The following is a 20,948-nucleotide window of genomic DNA, read 5'->3' as shown; positions in this document are numbered from 1 at the left end:
TTCTAGTTTCGTAGCAGTAATTGCAAAAATGTTCTTCCAATCTCAAACTGGGTTACCCCAGTTGAGATTGAGGGGGAGTATTAAGGGTACAAATGTAACACAGTTAGAAATATAGTTACTAATATAGTTAGTAAGGTTGTTAGTATTTGGTTAAAGTAGTTAGGATTTCTCTTATAAAAATTGTGTGTGTAATCTTCATTTAATTAGTTAATACAAATCCTATTTCCCTCTCTAAACTCTCTCTCTCTCTCTCTCTCTCTCTCTCTCTCTCTCTCTCTCTAATATCTATGTGTTCATCCTTCTGTTCATCCTTTCTTCTTGATTTTTCCTTCAATTCCCAAACATTGCAATGTAGTTAACAGCTTGAGCCATCAAATATACAATGTTCTCTGATTGAATAAAATGTTCTCCAAATTGAGTGAAACAGTAAAATTTGAATAAAAAATGGGTTTGGGCCAACGTGTGTTGAAAATATATAAATAAAGCAAAACAAAATATACAGTAACAAGAAACAGAAGAATCTAATTTACTGCTAAGAGATGAACAGACAGAGAGATCATGATTATCTGACAATGACAAAGGCTAAGGCAAAGCAATACAAATACATTTTTGTTTGCTTTCTTTTATCTAACATTATTTGCAATTCCTTACCTATTGGGAGGAATTAATCACAGAAGTTGAAATGAAGCCTTATTGGCATCCCATGCCACAAATTCAACACTGAAACTTTTCCTACCTAAACCAAACAACCTCATGTTTGTACCTCATTAATTATTTGTCTTTGCCTTATCATTTCCTTCTTTATTTATTGAATCACGAGCAGCATCTGCATCTGGATGATCTTCTTCTTCTTCTTCAATTTCTTCTTCTTGTTCTTCAATCTCGTCGGATAGATCATCATCGTCGTCGTCTTCCTCACCTAGAATCTCGTTGTCGGGCATGACGAAGTGCAGTTTGAGGCGCCCATCTTCCCTGTGAGCATGCAAGAACTCTTGGGTGGGGATTCTGATTTCTTTGAGGACAAACCTGCCATTATGCCTGTAAGACTTGAAGCAAACCCAAGGCTTCCCGCTGTTGCTTATGCAGGATATCGGCGGAGGGAATCCCCCAACACTAGTACTCCTTGACCTCCTAAACCCTAATTCACCACCACAACAATTATTATTATAACTAATTTCTGAAACTGGAAAATATTGCTTTGTAAAACTAATCTTCTCCTCTTGAACAGTAATGTTTTCTTCATCCTCATGATATCCATGATCACTAGGAGGACTTTCCTTGAATAGTTCCTCAACCTCGTCCGAGCTTTCGAATCCAAGTCCCTCCGTGCATAACTGCAAGCTCTCCGAATTCATTGATGAAAAGCTATCACTGCTTTTGTGAGACTGAAACCTACTGTAATTGCTCGAAAGGGACTCCTTTGAGGGGCTCTTCTGGCCATTCATCTTCTTCATCTCCTCCTCATTTTTCCCAATCTTGGTTTTAGGGTCAAATTCTACGTCCGAAGATGTCAATGAGGACGAGGAGGATGACATGGAAGGTGATGAAAATATTGGAGAATTAACATTGTTATTCTCTTTGAAATGAAGCTCCCCAAACATCTCAGTGAGGGTCGATGATGGATTATTGTCAATGTTGGATGATTTGAGAGGCTGGATTTGGTTCCATGAGGAGGAGAAGGATTCAAGAAGTGTTGTTGGGCTATCGGATAATGGGGTTTCAAAAATGTGATGGAGGCTTCCACAGGCAGCCATGGCCTTGATTTGTTCTCAGCTACAGTACTACTACTACTCTCTCTCTCTCCAAGATGATGCTTGGGACAAAAGAAAGAAAGAATTAAAAAGAGTATTATGCCTTTCCAGAAAGAAATATAAGACGATGAGATTTTGATGGTGGAGAGGAGGAGGCACGGGATCAGACGTGTGGTGTGAGTTGAAAAAATCAAAGGGTGTGTTGTTGCTATTAATAAAGATTGGTGGTACGTGTTGGTTCTTCTACGCCTAAATTTTGGTGGTTATTCTTGTACCAGGGATTTTTTAAGCTTTTGAATAGGGCCTATGGCATTTGCTGTTGCTTTCTACAAATAATTTAGTTAGTTTATTTGGGTTTTTATTGTTACTTCATTTCTTCAACTACTCGATGTTGTTACATTTCACAAGGCCTAGCTTCGTTTTAGCTTACACACCAAACTCCCACTTTTCTGGACTTCTAGTATCTATGTTTCGGCTAATACCTTACTATGCAATACTTTCTCCACAAGCTTATTTCTCCGCAATAATTCTCCGCTTTTACGTTTCAGTAATGTTATATTTCACTTGCCTTACGCTGATAAATTGTGTTTCAATAAAATCGTATTTCAATATGTGATTCTTATGAATATGTACCTAAATATGAATTGGCATGCATCTAGGTTCCAAATCCCTTTTCTTATAGTTCAAATTAATTGAATTAGTTTAACAAAGTAAATCCGCAGCTTGTTTTATTTATTTATTTTTCTCAGATAGATATATGTATCCATCATTTCTGTACGTTCGAAATTATTTTCTTCTAACAATGCTATCTAGCAATCCAAACCATCAATTGTCAAGTCCTTATTTCAAAGACTATTCTAAATTTCTAATACTGTAATCATCTAAATATACTGACAAACACAATGAATAAGACCAATCAAAACGTTTATAATGATAAGGAAATATGAGTTCTGAGTTTCAAGCGATGGTTTTATAATATAAATATAAAAATTAGACGATTCCAATAATGAGACCATATTGCAAGTCGCTCTAGAAAGTGTCATCTTGATGCCACTTTATTAGACCTGACATTCGTGTCGTGTTTCTCGTGTTCGTGTCGTTTTCGTGTCATACCTGATATCTTAACGGGTCGTGTCGTGTAACACCCGTTAAAATAAACGGTTAAAATGACCCGATCCGAAATCGAAGGTAATATGACCTGACCCGTTACCCGTTAAGGAAAATATATTTTAAACCAATACATAATCAAATGAAAAACATAATACTAAATAAGTATATGCATACCATATTATCACACTCAAAACATAAAAACGCATTTGCCTTTCAAGTATTGGAACATATTATCAAACCATATTATTACATATTTACATACCTAAAATAAGAGCATAATAAACAAAAAAATATTGGAACATTATAAAATATCAAATGTTCAAAAGATTTGCAAAATTAAGGGAGTTATGTTTCAAGGTTTGGAACCTTGCACATTTTCTTACAATCAAACTCTTCAATTTTCATCAATCACCATGAGAAACAGTATTGGAACTTTGACTTGATATATTGTCTTCAAGAGTTATATTGATGATATTTTCAATGAGGCTTTCTACATTAGCACTTTCTTCTCATTTATCCTATGGCTATTGTTTAAGTAAAGTATTTAATAGTTTTTTAATTAATGTAGAAGCGTGAAAAATATAGAAAAAAAATATATAAATGCTCGTAATGACAAACTTTACAACTTTTGTGAAGGGCTTAACTTTGAACTATAATCATATAAATCATAGATCAAAATTTAACCGTCAATTGTTATCTACACATTTATGCTTTTTCTCACCAATAATTTTTTTTTTTTTTTTTTTTTCAGATTTTGTTTTTTTAAAACATGATTTATTAGAGGATACAAGAAGATGAACGGTTTGGATCGTTGATATTATGTTCAAAGTTTTACCGTTGGTGAAAATATTGCTTGGTGTTTATAAAGTCTCTACAAACTATATAACATCGACTCATATTTCAATTAACCGTAAATATTGGGACGTGATATCAAAGATCCGAACCGTTCGTCTTCTTACATCCCCCAGAAGATCATGTTTTCAAAAAAGAAAATTTTAAAAGTGAAATTCAATATAAAGAATAAAGCCTAAACGACAATCAACGGTTAAATTTAAATTTAAGGTTTATGGATTATAGTGTCGGATTTCGAAGTTGACCCCTTCACAAAAGTTGTAAAGCTTGTCACTCTGAGTGATTGTGTGTATATATATATATATATATATATATATATATATTCTTTCTTTTTTTACATTTCTTACACTTCTACAATAATTATTATTAATTTTATTACTTTTACACTCAAATAAAAAACACTATTCATGATGGTTTGGAGGGTTTTAAAAATCTAAACGATAATATAAGTGTAACCATTGTCTACTCGTGGAGGAATGATGAATCACGAGTGTTTATATATTATTTCACATTTTTCATACTTGTAGGGATGTCCTATTGCCTATACTAATACTATACTAGTTGATTTTAATTTTGGACAACAACATGTTAAGTAAAATTTAGGGAAGTGTTATTGACACTCCAAAAATCTTATTCTACACTCCTCACAAGTGTATTTTTCTTTCCCAATATAGAAAATTTGGAGTGTAGAATGAGATTTTTGGAGTGCTAATAACAATTCCCAAAATTTATCCTATTAATGAAAACAAGAAACTCTCATAATAAAAATAAATAAATGAATAAAGCTTAATTTTTTTAACTTATTAGAATAATAATACAAACATATGTATTTAATATAGAATATACCAATATATACAATATGACTATTGTATTTTATAATAATTTTTTTAGTAATTAAAATTTAAAATTATAATTTATTTTTCTTAACGGGTCGAAACGGGTTACCCACGTGTTACCCGCGTGTATACTCGTTAACGCGTTCTTAACGGGTCACCCGATAATGACCCGATTAGTTATCGTGTTTACCCAAAATTCGTTATTTTCGTGTTGTGTCACAATATCATGTAAGAAACTGCCCTGTTTACTCTTTATGATCGAGACTTAAGTCGTATTGGCTCCAACAATTTCCATCATCCAACCATATGGTGCCACATCATTGTTATATTGTGATATGGGCGGAGCTGATGTGATTTGCTGGACGATATGAACCCATGGTCTTTTGCATGGATCAGTCTTTACATCATCTCTACATTTCTTGTCGATGCCTCCCAATAACAGAAACGAAAGTGACTTGGTGGAAAAACAATAAATAATGGAATTAGGAATTGTCCTTGATTTGCTTTTGGATATGTGGATATAAAATTCATGATTAAAATATTACTCATTTTAAATGATTGCATCACCCCAAAAAAAAAAAAAAAGAAAAAAAAGGATCAAACCCTATTTTTACGTTAGAAATGAAATTTCAAATAATTTTTTTTTTTTTTTGTAACAAAAAAGTTTAGGGGAAGGGGAGGCTACCCCATTTTAGGGCTAAGACATACCACAAGCCTCGTTGAGAACTTATAGAGGGAATCTTAACCTCTCTCTCTCTCTCTCTCTCTTCCAAGATCCCCACCAAGAGAAATTGTTGACAATAAAACTCAAACCTAAACCTTGATCAAGTGAAGAGAACAAAACATTCTTTTAGTACTTGAAATCCAATTCTTTCTTACAATGGTGTTCATGAGTTATAATTGCACCTGAGATTTTGTTTCCATTCCACCTTCAGTGCATCTATATGAAAAAAGAATACAATTTTCCAAGGTTCTAAAAGACGCTAGGCGCTAATCGGGCGGCAGGCTGGGGTCTAGCGCCTAGGCAGTTAGGCGGGGTCTAGACGGGCGCCTAGGTGAATTTAATTAAATCTATTATATTTCGTTTAAATAAGTGTCGATTTAACTTAAAATATATATAATTTCATCATAAATTACAAAATAGAATGACATATATATTATGAGTTATTGGAACATAATGAAAACATGAGAAACAAGCATATAATGTGTGTTCATTTAAGTATTTAACAAGTGTCTTACAATTTATTGAAAAAAAAATTGCAAAATGAAAGTTATCTATTTTTTGTCTAAGCGAGTCGCAACCTAGGCAGGTGCCTTAGTAGGTCAAGGCACCCTTTCTTAATTTTCAAACACCTAGGCAGGGATTTTAGAATAGTGCAATTTTCAATACCATGGGGGCACTTGCCCCCTCTGACTTTGTTTAGATTGTAAAAAACATACTTGGTTGATAAAATTACTCCCAAAATATCTCTCTTCTTCAATCGTTCTCCGTGAAACAAGCGAGTTCAACAAAAGCTAAGCAACATCGTCATCTCTCCAATGTAACTCTATCACTCGATCCTCATCCAAGATATCAGGAGGTGATTATCCAATTTGATTATGGCAGCTCACCCGAAGAAAAAGAACAGCTTAAAAACTATACGTTTTTAGTGAAACAACACAATTTTTTTTAAAAATATAAATTTAAAGTTAGTCAGCTTTCTTTTCTTAAAATAGTTAAAGGTCCATTAACCCTCCCTTCTTCCAATCGTGTTATAAATTTGAGCTCCCAACCCTATACATATATAATTTAACCCTTTATTTTATTCCTAAAGGCATATAACTAAAAGAGCATTAAAGGTGCATGAATGTATGCTAAGCACAAAATGGTATGAGTCGGCCAAGTGCTCGACAAAATGCCTCACCATAAAAATTGGAAAACAAAATTTTGGCTCTTCGCACACTATTGTTGGGATGCAACAAGGATAGAGTCACGTATTTTCCATTACAGTAGTGCTCTCAGTGAACTAACTTTTTGGCTTTGCCCTTGCATTCAAATACCAACATTTTTTTATACGACAATATATAAACTTACACTAAAGAGTTGGGAGAAAAAAATTTTGTCATCTCATCAGCCAAGAAATTTGAACCTAAAACACTAGGTGGCAATATCATGAATTTTGTTCACATAAAAGTTTAATATTTATGAAATTGAATTAACAGTTTCTACTAATTCCAAATCTTAATCCATCATTTTGATCATTTTTAAGGTTGGAGTTTTTCTTTTCAATGAAATGTCTCAGAAATTTGATGTTAAATCAACAAGATGAATAGTATGCTGCTTTCAAAAGTCTGCCAGACATCAGTTATGTATCAATAGGAATTGTTTTCATCAAATTTGATCACACAATGCAACGAATGTTGTAATTTCGTACATGAGGAAAAGAAAACTTCCTAACAAATTATAAGGGTATTGATGTGCTATGCTACCTTCATGACAAGGAGGAGTTGTTAATTTGTTACCTCCAATCTAAAATCTGATTTCTATTGCATAATGTGACTCTTCAAAGTAGGGCACGTGCATGAACCAGAGCAATGTTAATATCATGGTACGATTTAGTTTAAACTAGGAGCATAACCAAAGCAAATCAAAACTAATCATTCTCTTTAGTATTATTTGAGCAAAGGAAGTCTTATTTTTATCATTTCTTTTATATTTATGACCATGTAACAAAATATCCTGTCTAAGGCATGATGAAGCACTAATATGATGATCTAGTTTTCTTATTTTTTGTCTCTCTGTTGATTACTCTATGTCTTTAATTGGGTACTTGATGCAAATTAGAGTAAATACAATCCTAAATTTGAGGGTTGCTTCTTGCGGGTAAGAGTTGTAATTCTACTAGATAAATATCATACTCATAGAATTACTAGGTGTTCGTACTTGTACTAAATACCATGAAAAAGTTGTATATATGGGTTAGTGTAATTACCATAGGTAATCTATACAAAAAGAAAATTAACCAATATAACATCAATCGGATTAACAAACGGATGGGTAAATATGAAGCTAGATTGGACTTGATTTTCAAAATTCTTCTTCTCATGTGTTTACATGATTTTAAAAACTCTTCTAGTGTTCGCAAAACTTGGTTTTCAAAACTTTTTCGTTGTGTGTTTATATGATGTTCTTCTTAAATTTCTTGTTAATTTAATTATTAATCAACAATTTGTTTTTTTTTTTAATTAAGTTTTACGTAATTAATTGGTCAATTTTCGTGGAAATGGCCTTGTTTTTCCGTTGTTGTACTATTGTTAGTTTTATGTACTTACGAGTATTACTAGTGTTTAATTTATTTATTTCATAAAACCGAACTCAAATCCAGTGTTTTAAAAAATGTGCTTGAGGCACGCCAAGGCGGCTTCAGAGGCGGGACTTCCGTGAAATCGCCTCTACACAGTGGGAGTAGGCGAAAACTCGCCTAGACGTGATCAAGGTGTGCCTAGGCGGTTGAGGCGTGCTTAAGGCGGTCAATAGGTGTTGTTTTTGTGTAAGAGCTGCTGGAATCTGGAAAATTTTCAGTTGAATATGGAAATTGTAGGCATAGTAAGACTGCTTGAAGAAGATGAATAGCATGGTGTCGTTTGCTGTACTTTCATTTGCTTACTTTTTGTTTTTTTTATATTATTTTTTTCTTTAAAGTGACTTCTAGCTGTCTAGCATCCCAACTTTCAGCATCCTAACTTCTAGCATATTCTTCCAACATATTTATAAAATTTAATATTATTTTATAGATTTGAAGACACTCATTTCTATAAAAATATCTTATAACTTTATATTCCTTAAAAAGTAACTTTGTATTATTTTTGTGTAACGTTATATTTTTTTTCTTCTTAAAATGTTTATTCTTGTTTATTTATTTATTTTTTTTAAGACTCTTTAAGTGTTTCACCAAAATATTACATAATATATAATTATACTATAACTCTTAAGTCTTATGAGACTTCGCCTCACGCCTCAAGGTTTTCGTCTAGGCAGGGCTATCCGTAGAACGCCTCACCTACGCATTCGTCTTTTAATACATTGCTCAAATTATATGTTATGCGTCTAAATTTGATTCTAAAACAATTTGTATGTTCCAATTTTCTTTTTGTTCATAGAAGGAAGGCTCAATATAACTCAATCCAGTTAGATTGAATAATCTGTCCTAAAAATTAACCTAGGTGGCTGTGCCACATCCAACCATCGTCTTACATTTCCTCCTGTAATTTCAATGTCACGATGTGGTATATTCGAGTGGTTCAGTTACAGTAGCCACGTCTTTTTTAAGACAATGGTTGGCTCCTATCACGCAATGGTGATTCCTCATCTAAATATACAATTATTATATACAAACAAGCCACTGATATTTTATGGATGCAGATATTTGATTGATACATATACACTACTCAACTGAGTATATCAACTCCTAGTGTTTGTGGAGAGTTCCATAATCGGATATATTTTGTGTCCTGCTAGTATGACGTATGATATTCTTTCCGCGCGACGTTTGTTGCTCATGGGCCATGAATTTGTAGTCCACCAACTCATGGGAAAGTACTTTCTCCAAATAGAAGAAGGGCAAGGGGTCATGTTTTACCCTATAGTCCTGGAAGATACACATTTTAATAAACAGTGTTAGGTCATATTTTATACCATCTCCAACTGAGAGGGCCACATGCCAAACATAACCCTTTGACCAAAAACTCATCTCCAACCGAGCAGGCCAAAGGATCATAGGCCAAATATAATTAATATATATTTTAGTATTTTAATTGAATTAATATGGTTAATTAAATTAAACTACCATATTAAAAAAAAGATTTTCGGACATATTTTGAGTGCCACTTGTCGCTAAATGAATAAGTCTCTGGATTTCTTATGTTTATATAATCTCAATAATTTTTCGGATAGGATTGTGAGTCTCAAACGTGAGTAACTCTCTAGATTTCTTATCTTTATGTAATTTTGTTTAGGCCCGGGCCCAAAATAATATTATTAGGCCGAGTGTGGATTTATGTTTGGCCCAAAATTTTTTAATAGGCTATGGGCTGCCTGGTGGTCCCGAGCCGTTCAGTAAGGATGGTCGAATCCTATCTCAAGAAGGAGTAGTTCGGATGAGCGAAGGACTCGAAGAAGTCTTGATACGATAAGGGGTCCTAATGCAATTTGGATTCTCGACCAGCAATGAATTAATACAGCCTCAAAAAGGGGTGAGTTCAAAGTCCTAATAGGAGTAGGATTGGTCGAAGTGGAGTTGGAATAGAACAAGAAGTCCCAATCCAGGTATGATTTTGACTCGATCCTAAGGAGGATTTGGTGTTATAAATACAAGACATCATGCAACAATCAGGCTCTCTCGAATTCAACACACAATTGCTTTGTGCAAACCTCTCAAACAACTTGAGATTTTTTGTTTTCTTTTTCCGCTAACATATCTTCAGTTTGGATAAACAACACTGTGGAGGCAACCGGCGAACATCTTCAGTTTGGATAAACAGCATTGTTGCCGTAGAATCAATCGACCAAGGGGCATCTTCAGTTTCGATAAACAGCACTGTGTCGAGGCCGATTGGTTATCTATCCAAGTCTCGGTCGAGAAGGGTTTTCGGATCCTTATGGGCAGAGGTCATCTTATTAGCCTTCTCGGCGAAGTAAGGTGTTACGAATTACAACATTCGGCACATTGAACGCCGAGTGATTTTATGATTGGATACTTACAAGTGAGTTTTAAAGTTCGGCATTCTGACGGCCGAACTACATTTACCATCAAGACATACATTACCTTTGAGTACTTGTGTCCATATAGTCTGGTGTCGATTTGACGTGCTTATACACTCACGAATATAATCATTGTGACCGAATCTGGCGCTAACGATTCGTGAACTTCACATAATTAGCAGCCTTGTCTTCAGGCTCGAGAATCTAAAGGCCGAGACTTGTTCCTTCCTCAGCCGCAATTGCAAGATAAAGAAGTCAGCAATGCACTCAATGCAACATCAACAAATTTTACTCCTCGGCGAGCTAGACCGACGAGTTGGCATGCCCCGCATTCAACCGAATGACGTAGTTAGCTTATTAGTTACTCGGCCTGCGCGCCACATAGGTTTTGTAAATTTTAGTGTCAACATTTTGGCACGCCTGGTGGGACCTTGTGCTAGACCTTCGGAGTTCATGACCATTGAGACACGGTTCGTAAAAAAGAAAACAATCATGGGAAAGTCAACAACTGACTTACCAGTATAAGGCCCTGGACAAAATTTGTCTCAGGTACAAAATCCCCTCATTGTTGTGCCACCTGAGGCTACAAGTGCGACACGCCGAGAGAAGGAAATTTGTCTCGGCCGACAGCCTCGCAACCCAGAATTCCCAACCAAACGGCAAGTATTTTCGTCGAAGGAATAATGGAAGATTGCGACGAAGATGGTGGGGAAGGTTCTAATCCGCCAACTAGGTCGTTTCTTCGAAAACGACTTAATGAACAATCTCAGCAGGTCGAGTAGTCGATTAGCCAGAAAATGAATGATTTGCTTGACACAATACGAAGCAATAGTGATACATAGACCAAGATGCTTGAACTATTGGTCAGTAAAGCCTTCGAAGATGGCCATGTCGGCCAACCTCGACAGCCTCCCTTTAAGAATGTTCCATTACAAGCCGAGAAAGGATCCGCTCAACTAAAACCAATTGACTTGGAAAAAAGAAGTGGATTAAGCAGTAAATCTGATGGGCCTAACCAGGGAGTAGAAGCAGCATCCGTCAATATGACTGAGGTCCAAAGAATGATCGATTCGGCCTTAAAAAAAGGGCCGAAGTTCCCAAAGTTCATCCATCCGTACCTGATTGATATTGAAAAGTTCGAATACCCTAAAGGCTTCAAGATCCCTGACTTCAGTCTTTTCTTCAAAGAATCGTCCTTATCTTCGTTAGAACATGTAGCTTGGTTCAGTGCGCAATGTGGAGACGTTAATAACGACTTGCATAAACTACGGCTATTCAACTTTTCACTAACAGGTTCAGCTTTTTCTTCGTACACCAATCTCCCACCAAACTCCGTCCAGAGTTGGGAGGAATTGGTCGAGAAATTCCATGAACAATTCTATTGACCAGGAATGGAAATGTCCGTTTCATCGTTGGCTAGGATGGCTCAAGCTTCAAATGAATCACCAATGGAATACTTAACAAGGTTCAAGTCGGCTAGGAATTGGTGCCGAGTACATCTCCCTGAAGTTGAATTCGTTAGAATTGCCCTAAACGGCCTGGACGTGGAATACAAAAAGAAATTCCTGGGCGCAAATATTTGAGATATGTACGAATTTACTCAGCACGTTGAGTAGTATGATTATTTGTTCCGAGAGGAAAAAGATATCAAAGTCCCTATCCCGGGGAACAATATACAAGAATCCCACGGTCAGCTACGCATTGGCCAAAAGCGAGGACCCCCAATACGCCAATGTGGACACGGCTGAAATAGTGATAGATAAACCATACGTTTGCAAGGAATTAGCTCAAATCAATCCAAAGATGCCAAGACCCACTCGGCCTTTGAAGAGATGATTAAAACATCAAAAGTTTACACTTTCGATATCACCAAGGCCGATGCAACTTTCGACCAGCTGTTGGCAACAAAGATCATCAAACTTCGGCCAGGACAAAACATCCCTAAAGCCAAAGAATTGAAAGGCAAAACATATTGCAAGTACCATAATTCAAACAAGCATGCAACCAATAATTGCATCGTGTTCCGTGATGCGATTCAAAGTTGGATTGAGAAAGGTAAGTTAAAATTCCCTGAGAAACAGATGGCAGTTGACGTCAATCCCTTCCTCTCGACGACAATTGGTATGGTGGATGCTCATCTCCCTAAAAACAAAGGAAAAGGGAAGGCCGAATTCGTCCCGATACAGCATGTCTGTAAACAGAGTGGTCAGCCGAGACTTAAGATTGATTTAGTTTCAAATGCACCACCCACCGAGTCTTCAGGGTTGGCTATCGTTGAACCCATGTTAGGTTCTAGTTCCGAAGAAACTGATGAATCAATGGTTTTGTGCGACCACTGTAAAACACGAATTGAACCTAAAAAGAGAACATCTTCAGCACCAACTTCATGTCCGCCGTCCACGGCCACAAAAAAACCGCTGAAGGAACTCAGTGCTGCCCAACGACGGCAAGTGTTTGAGAGACTCAGCCCACAGGTACAAGCAAAAGACCCAGCCTTAGTCAGACGACGTCTTGACTTTGACGCGTCATTCTATAATGAGGATTATTACTCGCGCAACTCCGGTAGCTCGAGTTCATCAGTAGGTCGACAAACCTTCAAGCCACCTAAGCTACGTGACCAACGTTGGTACAGTTACAATTCTCCAACTGGCCTGTATACGACGTTATCTAAGTCTCAAAAATGTCGTCGCCAGCGGATAGATTGCATGGCTCGACGACAAGAAGCACAAGCTAATTCGACTACCCGGTGGTAGCCAAAAGAGGCAGTAAGAAACGGCGACGACCGGCCTACCCCGACCATTATGGCCGAATTACTTCAAAAGAAAAAGGCAGTTGATCGCAACTTTGAAACCACCATTGAAGAGTCCGAGAAACGCATCAAGCTCTTTCTTCGGCCCGGAGAGATAAGAGCTCGTCTCGAGCATTTCAGACAAGAAGCCGAAAGTAAACTTCCCCCGTTACCACCGCAGGAACCGTTAATAAAAGTACGACGCAATCTGCACCCTCCATTCCTCATAAGAAATATTCTGCCAATGACTTGTACGGACTGCCCAAGGCATGTCAGGAAGCTCTCGACCTAGAACTAACTTTCCCTAATGCTGAACAAATTATCCAGAAAACCACTGATCCGGCAATGAAAACTAGGTTCCAGCATATACGTGAAGCTCGAGTCTTCGGCTTTGAGGTCGACCCATACACAGATATAGACACCGCCAAGTTACCTTTTTCACTCGAAGACCTTCAACATCTGCGATATCATTTTGAAGTCTTCTCAGCCATGTCTCTTTTCGGCATTACGGCCGATGAAGAAAATCATGTGGCGCGTTTAGATGCATACCTGGACACAAGGAACGCCCGAATTGCCTACTAAGAACAAGCCCGTAAAGCACTACAAGAACGAAATCATTCTTCGGCAATAAACAGGCTCGAGGAAGATAACCAGAATGGAATAAATTCAGTCCACGTGCCCTTGAAGCAGGTACATACCGAGTCGCTAAATAATCCAATTGAAGACACTCCAAAGACTGATACTACATCAACTAATCTGAAAGTTGACGACCAAGACCCGATGGGTCATTCGGTCCTTGAGCATATGGAAATCAGTATGGTCGATGTCCTACCAGCTGAATTTCAACCGAGAACCCATCAATCAAATTTTTTGGATGGGGACGTGGTTGCCAAAGAAGTAAAACAAGTGGATTTCATCGCTACTGAGGAAGATGGGGAAATCAGTAAAGGCAACAAACTTAAGGCAGCCCTGGCCGAATTGTTTCCCCGCTCTCCTTCTGTTAATCTCCAACATCTATAGTCGTTATACGTCACGGCTTATATTGGAGGATATCCCATTTCTAAGGTGTTTGTCGACTGTGGAACCATAGTCAACATCATGCCAATCTCCATCATGAAGGCATTACGTTGCTCTAATGACGAGCTCATACCATCAGGGATTACGATGAGCAGCTTCATCGGAGACAAGTTTCAAACCAAAGGAGTACTCCCATTAGAAGTCAGCGTCGCAGGTCGCAACCACATGACTGCATTCTTTATAATTGATTCAAATACCGACTATAATACATTGCTCAGTCGCGATCGGATCCATCAAACAAGTTGCATTCCTTCATCGTTGTACCAAGTTCTCATCTTTTGGGACGGCAAATCGGTCATAGTTTATCCGACCGATAATCAGCCGTTTGAAACCAACATGATTTAGGCTCACTATTATAATGATCACGTTAGCTACATCACTCTACAGGGTTTTAACAAGGACGGACGACCGACTCGAATTTTAGTTCAGAAAGTCATCGAGGTAGGCGCCGAGACTGTACAATAGGATTTGGCAAGACACAGCTTGGCTGATCTAATTACCAATGCCGATGATTGACGCTGCCAAACAAGAAAGGAGTTGGGCTGCTGTTTCATCTACCATGGAACGTCTGCTGGCTCATTGGTATGCCATTGCCAAGTAACCACACTCAGGCGTAAACTTAATCAAATTTTTGGCCGAAACGGATAACGGCCCAGTTTTATCGTTAGACAAAGTTCAGGCCGCACCAGCCGAACTCAAAGACAATCGGCCCTAAGTCAAAGACCCATTAGAAGAAATAAATGTTGCCATAGCCGACGAGCCTCGATCGTTGTTTATTAGTGCATTGTTGCTGCCCCCCCATGAAGGTCGAGCTTTGTAAACTGCTCCATGAATTTAAAGATTGTTTCGTGTGCAATTATCATGAGATGCCAGGCCTTGACTGAAACCTCGTCGAACATGAGTTACGCATCAAAGTAGGGTGTAAGCCTTTCCGACAACCCCCACACCGGTTCTCGACAGAAGTACAGCTCGGCATAAAGGACGAATTAGTTTGGCTTTTGAAAGCTGGGTTTATTCAGACCGCTCGATACGTCGAATGATTGGCCACTATCGTCCCGGTGTTAAAGAAAAATAGAGCCCTACGCATCTTCATCGATTTCCGTAATTTAAATCTGGCAACTCCCAAGGATGAATACATAATGCCAATCTTGGATTTACTGATTGATGCCGTAGCCAATCATGAAATGTTGTCCTTCATGGACGGCCATATCGGTTACAACCAAATCTTTATCGTTGAAGTTGACGTTCACAAGACCGTATTCCGTTGCCTTGGGGCATTGGGCACTGGGCACCTACGAATGGGTTGTCATCCCATTCAGCCTCAAGAACGCTGGAGCCACATACAACGAGCTATGAATACGATATTCCATGATTTGATCAGTACGGTCGTAGAAGTTTAGATCGATGATGTGGTTGTGAAATCGAAAAGCCACCGAACGACCTAGATGATCTTCTGCAAGCATTCCTTCATATGTGTCAACATAATCTCAAAATGAACCCAACCAAATGCGCCTTCGGTGTATCGGTCGATAATTTTTTGGGTTTTCTTGTGCACCATCATGGCATCAAGGTCGATGAAAATAAAGCTCGCGTAATCATTAACGCTCCACCCCCGACGACCAAGAAGCAACTCCAGTCGTTTCTTGGGAAGATAAATTTTCTCTGCCGTTTCATAGCTAATTCCGCAGGCAAAATGAAAACATTCTCTACACTCCTAAAACTTAAGAACTCCGACAAGTTTGAGTGGTACGAAGAACATCAAGCTGCTTGCACGTAAATCAAGGTCTCCCTTACCACGCCACTAGTACTAGTACCGCCTCATCACGGTAGGCCTCTTAAACTGTACATTTTGGCAGCCGACGAGTCCATCGGTTGCCTCCTCGCGCAAGATAACGATGCTGGGCGTGAACAAGCTATCTTTTATCTCAGCCAAAATTTGAATTCACTTGAGATCAATTATTCACCCATCGAGAAACTTTGCTTAGCTTTGTTTTTCGCCACGACCAAACTTCGACATTACATGCTCCCATCAGTTACCCAAGTCATCGCCCAAACAAATGTTATTCGTTACATGCTTACTCGGCCTATCGTCAAAGGCCGAATTGGGAAATAGACCATGGCATTATCTGAGTTTAGTTTGCAGTACATCCCCAAAAAGGCCATCAAAGGTCAAGCCCTAGCCGATTTTTTGGTCCAACACCCCTCTCCTTATGGCTTTGAGGGCTACGAAGTCGATATCAGTTTAGTCCAAACACGCGACAACTACTGGACGATGCACTTTGATGGATCTAGCACTGCTACCTCGGCTGGTGTTGGTATCGTCATTCAATCCCCTGACCATTATCGATGGTATTTCTCTCTCAAGTTAGATTTCAGCTGTACAAATAATAAGGCTGAGTATGAAGCTCTCATCATCAGCTTTCACATCCTCCACGACTTAAAAGCAGCCCGTGTCCTCGTCCTCGGTGATTCTGAACTAGTGATTAACCAATTAAACGGCATTTTTAGTTGCATGAGTTGTACTTTGGCACCCTATCACATGGTTGCCACCTATTTGGCTGAGTCATTTGAGCGGATTACATTTGAGCACATTTCATGTGTTCGAAACATTGACGCAGACGAACTCGCCCAAATAGCCTCCAGAGCACAACTCACGAGGGGCAAGATAAGCCGAGTAACACCCACAGAACTACGATTTTACCCAGCCTTGGTTAATTAGCAAGTTCTCCAGCGCAATCACGTTATACGCATGAGAGTGATGTTTCTACCATCACTACTAGAGCAAGGAGACCCCGTAGAAGTATATGCTGTCGAGACACTACCGGACGATTAGAGAAATACGATTTTACGATATCTCGACAACCCCAACGATAGACACGACCGATGGACGAGGGTCCACGCCACGAATTATGTGTCGTACTAGAATGAATTATATCGAAAGGGTGAGGATGGATTACTATTATTTTACCTCGGCCCATAGGATACTGCCCAAGCAATGGCCGAGGTGCACGAAGGGATTTGTGAAGCTCACCAATCCGGCCGTAAAATGCGTTAGCTGCTTCATCGACACGGCTATTTCTGGTCGAGTGTATTGAAGGATTGCATCGAATATGCCTAAGGATGCATACAGTGTCAGGTTCATTGGCCTACACAGAAAGTCTCAGCAGAATTACTCCAATCGGTTACCAAACCATGGCCGTTCAGAGGATGGGCAATGGATGTAATTGGAAAAATCACGTCGTCTTCTGGAGTAGCAAAACACGCATGGATATTATTGGCAACCGATTACTTCACAAAGTGGGTCGAAGCAAGATCATACGCCGAATTAACGTCCAAAGAAGTCTGCAGTTTCGTAGAAGAAAATATTGTGACTCGATTCGGAGTACCAGAAATGATCATAACTGACAATGGCACAATCTTTACGGCCGACAGGTTTAAAGAGTATGCGGCAAACCTAAAAATTCAACTCAAGCAGTCTACGCCGTATTATCCGCATGCGAATGGACAAGCCGAATCAAGTAATAAAGTTTTCATTGGTATTCTTGAAAAAATGGTAAGAGAAAGGCTAGGGATGTGGCATTTAAAGCTAAATGAAGCATTATGGGCTTATCAAATTTCACTCCGACCAGCCACCAAAACAACTCCATATGCCTTAACCTATGGGCACGACGCAATATTACCAGTTGACCTTAGTATAAATTTGTTGCAAGTAATTGAACAGAGTAGTTTGATCAATGTCGAATACAGTCAGGCCATGAGGCAGGAGTTAGAAGATTTGGAAGAGGCGCGACTTGATGCTTATAACTTTTTAGTGGCGTAGAAAAAGATTGCCGAGCGAGCCTATAATCAACAAATTAGACAAAAAAACATTCGGCAAGGGATAATTAGTTTGGCAAACTGTGTTACCCGTAGGAATTAAAGACCCCAGGTTCGGTAAATGGTCGCCGAATTGGGAAGGGTCGTTTGTCGTACATAAAGTTCTCAGCAAGGGGGCATATCATCTTAAATACTGTACCGGTTTAATTCACAAATTACCGATCAATTGGAAATTTTCAAAGAAGTATTATCCGATCACGTGGGAGATGCAAGAATAGTTTATTTCATTAATAAGCTCGCAAAAACGAGTATACAAGTACAGACGGTCAATTCGTTAATAGCTAAATATCCCTAAGGTGAGGAGGGAAGGAGAGTTTCAAGAACAACCTTCAATTCCAACCACCTCACCTCACCCATCGTGACCTCGGCCTACCGATTTCCTCTTATCCATCTTTAGCTGCTCGATCTGCCGCACACTAGCCGCATATTCAGTCTTGCAGGATTTGCCGCTCGACTCAAAATCTCTTGCAAGCTCGGAAGCAACTGCCAACCTCCGGTTTTGAAGTTCGACAATTTGACGATCGAGGTCGGCAAACGCTTCCTTTTTCGTTTTCATCATGTCGACCTGTGGACGTAAAGCTTCTTGAACGACCATCGCAGCTTTCAAGTCGTCTTCAGCCCGAAGAGCTCTCTCAAAAATACCTAAATATTCTCGACTTCGTTCCAGAGTAGAAGATGCTCGAGTAATGGCTTCATTGCTTAACTGACCATCAGCTGCAAGATCGTTCAGATATGCCCCTACGGAGTCGAGGCCCTGGCACTCAAGAATTTGTGATGCCGAAAGAGACAGTAGTTCCTGCAACTTGACGAAGGCATCTGGTTCGGCCATTGACGTGGAAGGTTTGGTTGCGATCGTTGAGGAGCCAGCTGCTCCCAATGTAGTCATAATTAAGGCATTAAGCTCAACCTCCCACGAAGGCTGCACAGAAAAGAAAATTTGTAGGCAAAAGGAAAATCATATAGAATGTATAATAGAGGGAATTTGTTTCTAAACCTACCTAGAGGAAACTTCGGCCATGTTCTTTGGTTCATTGCTCGAACCTAGACAACTTAATGGCCGAGCCCGGTGTCTAAGACTACTTCTCAATTCATGCGGCCGATGGAGTTTATCTACATTTGATGGCCACTAAGGTGGCTAGGAAATGTAGATCACACCCTTCGGCGCATAGAATTGTCGGTGAAATGAACGTTTCGGCACCTGACATTTAATATTTTTTTGGGTTCAGATGCGTCATAATAAAAGTAATGAAGAAAAAGGAGTGAGCTTTACAAAAGCTGAGGTAACTTTTTGTGGAGGAATGTCAAGGTTGTCATCTTGTGGATGGAGCGGCGTTTCTGCCGTCGACTCAAGCTCGACCATGGGTCTCTTCCGACGATCGGCCGTGGAAGGATCCGGTTGAACAGCCGCCTCGACCACATGGGGAAGATTGGGGGAAAGAGGTCTGGTTAGTCGAGGGCGACTCGCCAGCAGAATCTCGTCACGCTCGTCGCTATCATCGTCCTAAAATAAAAAACTGTTAAGATTTGTTAATTTGATAAAATGAAGAAGGGTCAGTAGCGACATAGTTATACCTCTTCAAAGATTATCGTCGACTGTTTCTTCAGGAAATTTGTCCCGACGGGTGGAGATATTTTCTCCAGGGCAGGTGCAGCCGTTGGCCCCAGGACTACAAGTCCTTCGACCAGCGAAGCAGTCCCTAGATCAACCACAACCCCAGGGACGACTCGGGTTGCTTGGCAGGATGTTGTTGGCTGTTCCTTTGTTGGGGCCTGGACGACCAGGGTGGGGGGAGAGTTGCTAGTTGCAGTTGTCCCAGTAGTGTGGCTAGAAATCACGTGGATCTCTCGTTCCCCCTTCTTCGCCAAGTTCTTGATGCGTTTTGAGGGTCGGGGAGCTTCGCCGACCACTTCAGCTTCCGGACGAGGCCGTTTTCCTTATGAAGGTTGCACGGCAGTTTTTCTTCTTTTAAAGAAAGCAGATTTCTTCTTAGCCGTAGTCACGGTGATCACGTCCGCTTTCTTCTACGACTGACCATCTGAGAAAACGAGATTACATTAGCAAGGATCAGTGATAATAGAAAAGAGAAATAGAAGAAAAGGTAGCTGTCTACCTCGGGTTGGCTCTTTGGATTAGGGGCAAAGATTTTCTTTGGTCGATCGCCGAAAATTTTATCGGTGACGTTTTCGACCGCAGCCCCAAAGAAGGCTCCAGTGTACTCTTCCCACCAGTCGCTAAAGGTGTCTGCTCCGAGAGATTTAAGAAGAGTTGGTCGGAGGTGAAATGTTCTGTACCAATCCTGAAACTCTTTCTTGGAGTCTCTGCACTTTCTCTCCGATGAGCCAGAAAGGCGTTCTCGGCTGAGGAGGGAACGGGAAGTGAGTAGAGGTACCGGACAACCTTGAAAGTATCCGAGTTGTCAGGCCGTGAAGTGGGGGTGGTAGACTTCCCAACTCACTCGGCGAGAATCACAACCAAGCGGAAAGTCACGTGCTAGCACGATCGACCCCTAATTCTGGCGAAGGGCAGCATCTTCACTTTCATTCCAGGCTGATGTTGGGAGCCTGATGGAGTAAGGGTTCTCTTGACGACGACACACTAAAAATTTATCGTCGGAGATGACTTCTAAGCCGAATAGGTACTTGAAGACTTCTTCAGCCTTGTGAGGAGGCGGCGACCGAGATGCCAACTGAAGGCTGAGCAAGGTAGTAGGTTGAAAGGCAGAGATGTCTGGCCGAAGTGTGGCGAAATAGACTTGTAGCCAGAGTTGGAAGACCCGGAGGGGACCGTTCTGGTTTGGGTCAATTTTCCTAATAATCGCCTTAGCCAAACAGCGAAAAAGATTGGCGAGAACGGCCGAGCTAAATGCCAGAGTATGACCATTGGCCAGGGCTTCGGCCACTAGCATGTTCTCGACCAT

General features: G+C 39.7%; 1 protein-coding gene across 1 annotated transcript; it reads right to left on the bottom strand.

The window, feature by feature from the left end:
* Positions 1 to 501: 501 nt before the first annotated feature.
* LOC125475368 (protein FAF-like, chloroplastic) lies at positions 502 to 5,325 on the bottom strand. The gene is made up of 2 exons (XM_048580075.1): positions 5,296 to 5,325; positions 502 to 1,800 (listed from the first exon to the last, which is right to left on the bottom strand). Exon 2 carries the CDS (start codon positions 1,752 to 1,754, stop codon positions 768 to 770), a length of 987 nt encoding a protein of 328 aa, XP_048436032.1. The 5' UTR covers positions 1,755 to 1,800; positions 5,296 to 5,325; the 3' UTR covers positions 502 to 767.
* Positions 5,326 to 20,948: the final 15,623 nt, after the last annotated feature.

The sequence above is a fragment of a genome, unplaced genomic scaffold (assembly GCF_019419815.1).
Source record: "Pyrus x bretschneideri cultivar Hongxiangsu unplaced genomic scaffold, Pyrus_bretschneideri_v1 Contig141, whole genome shotgun sequence".
NCBI classification, from domain to species: domain Eukaryota; kingdom Viridiplantae; phylum Streptophyta; class Magnoliopsida; order Rosales; family Rosaceae; genus Pyrus; species Pyrus x bretschneideri.
This window is presented reverse-complemented; position numbering and strand designations above follow the sequence as displayed.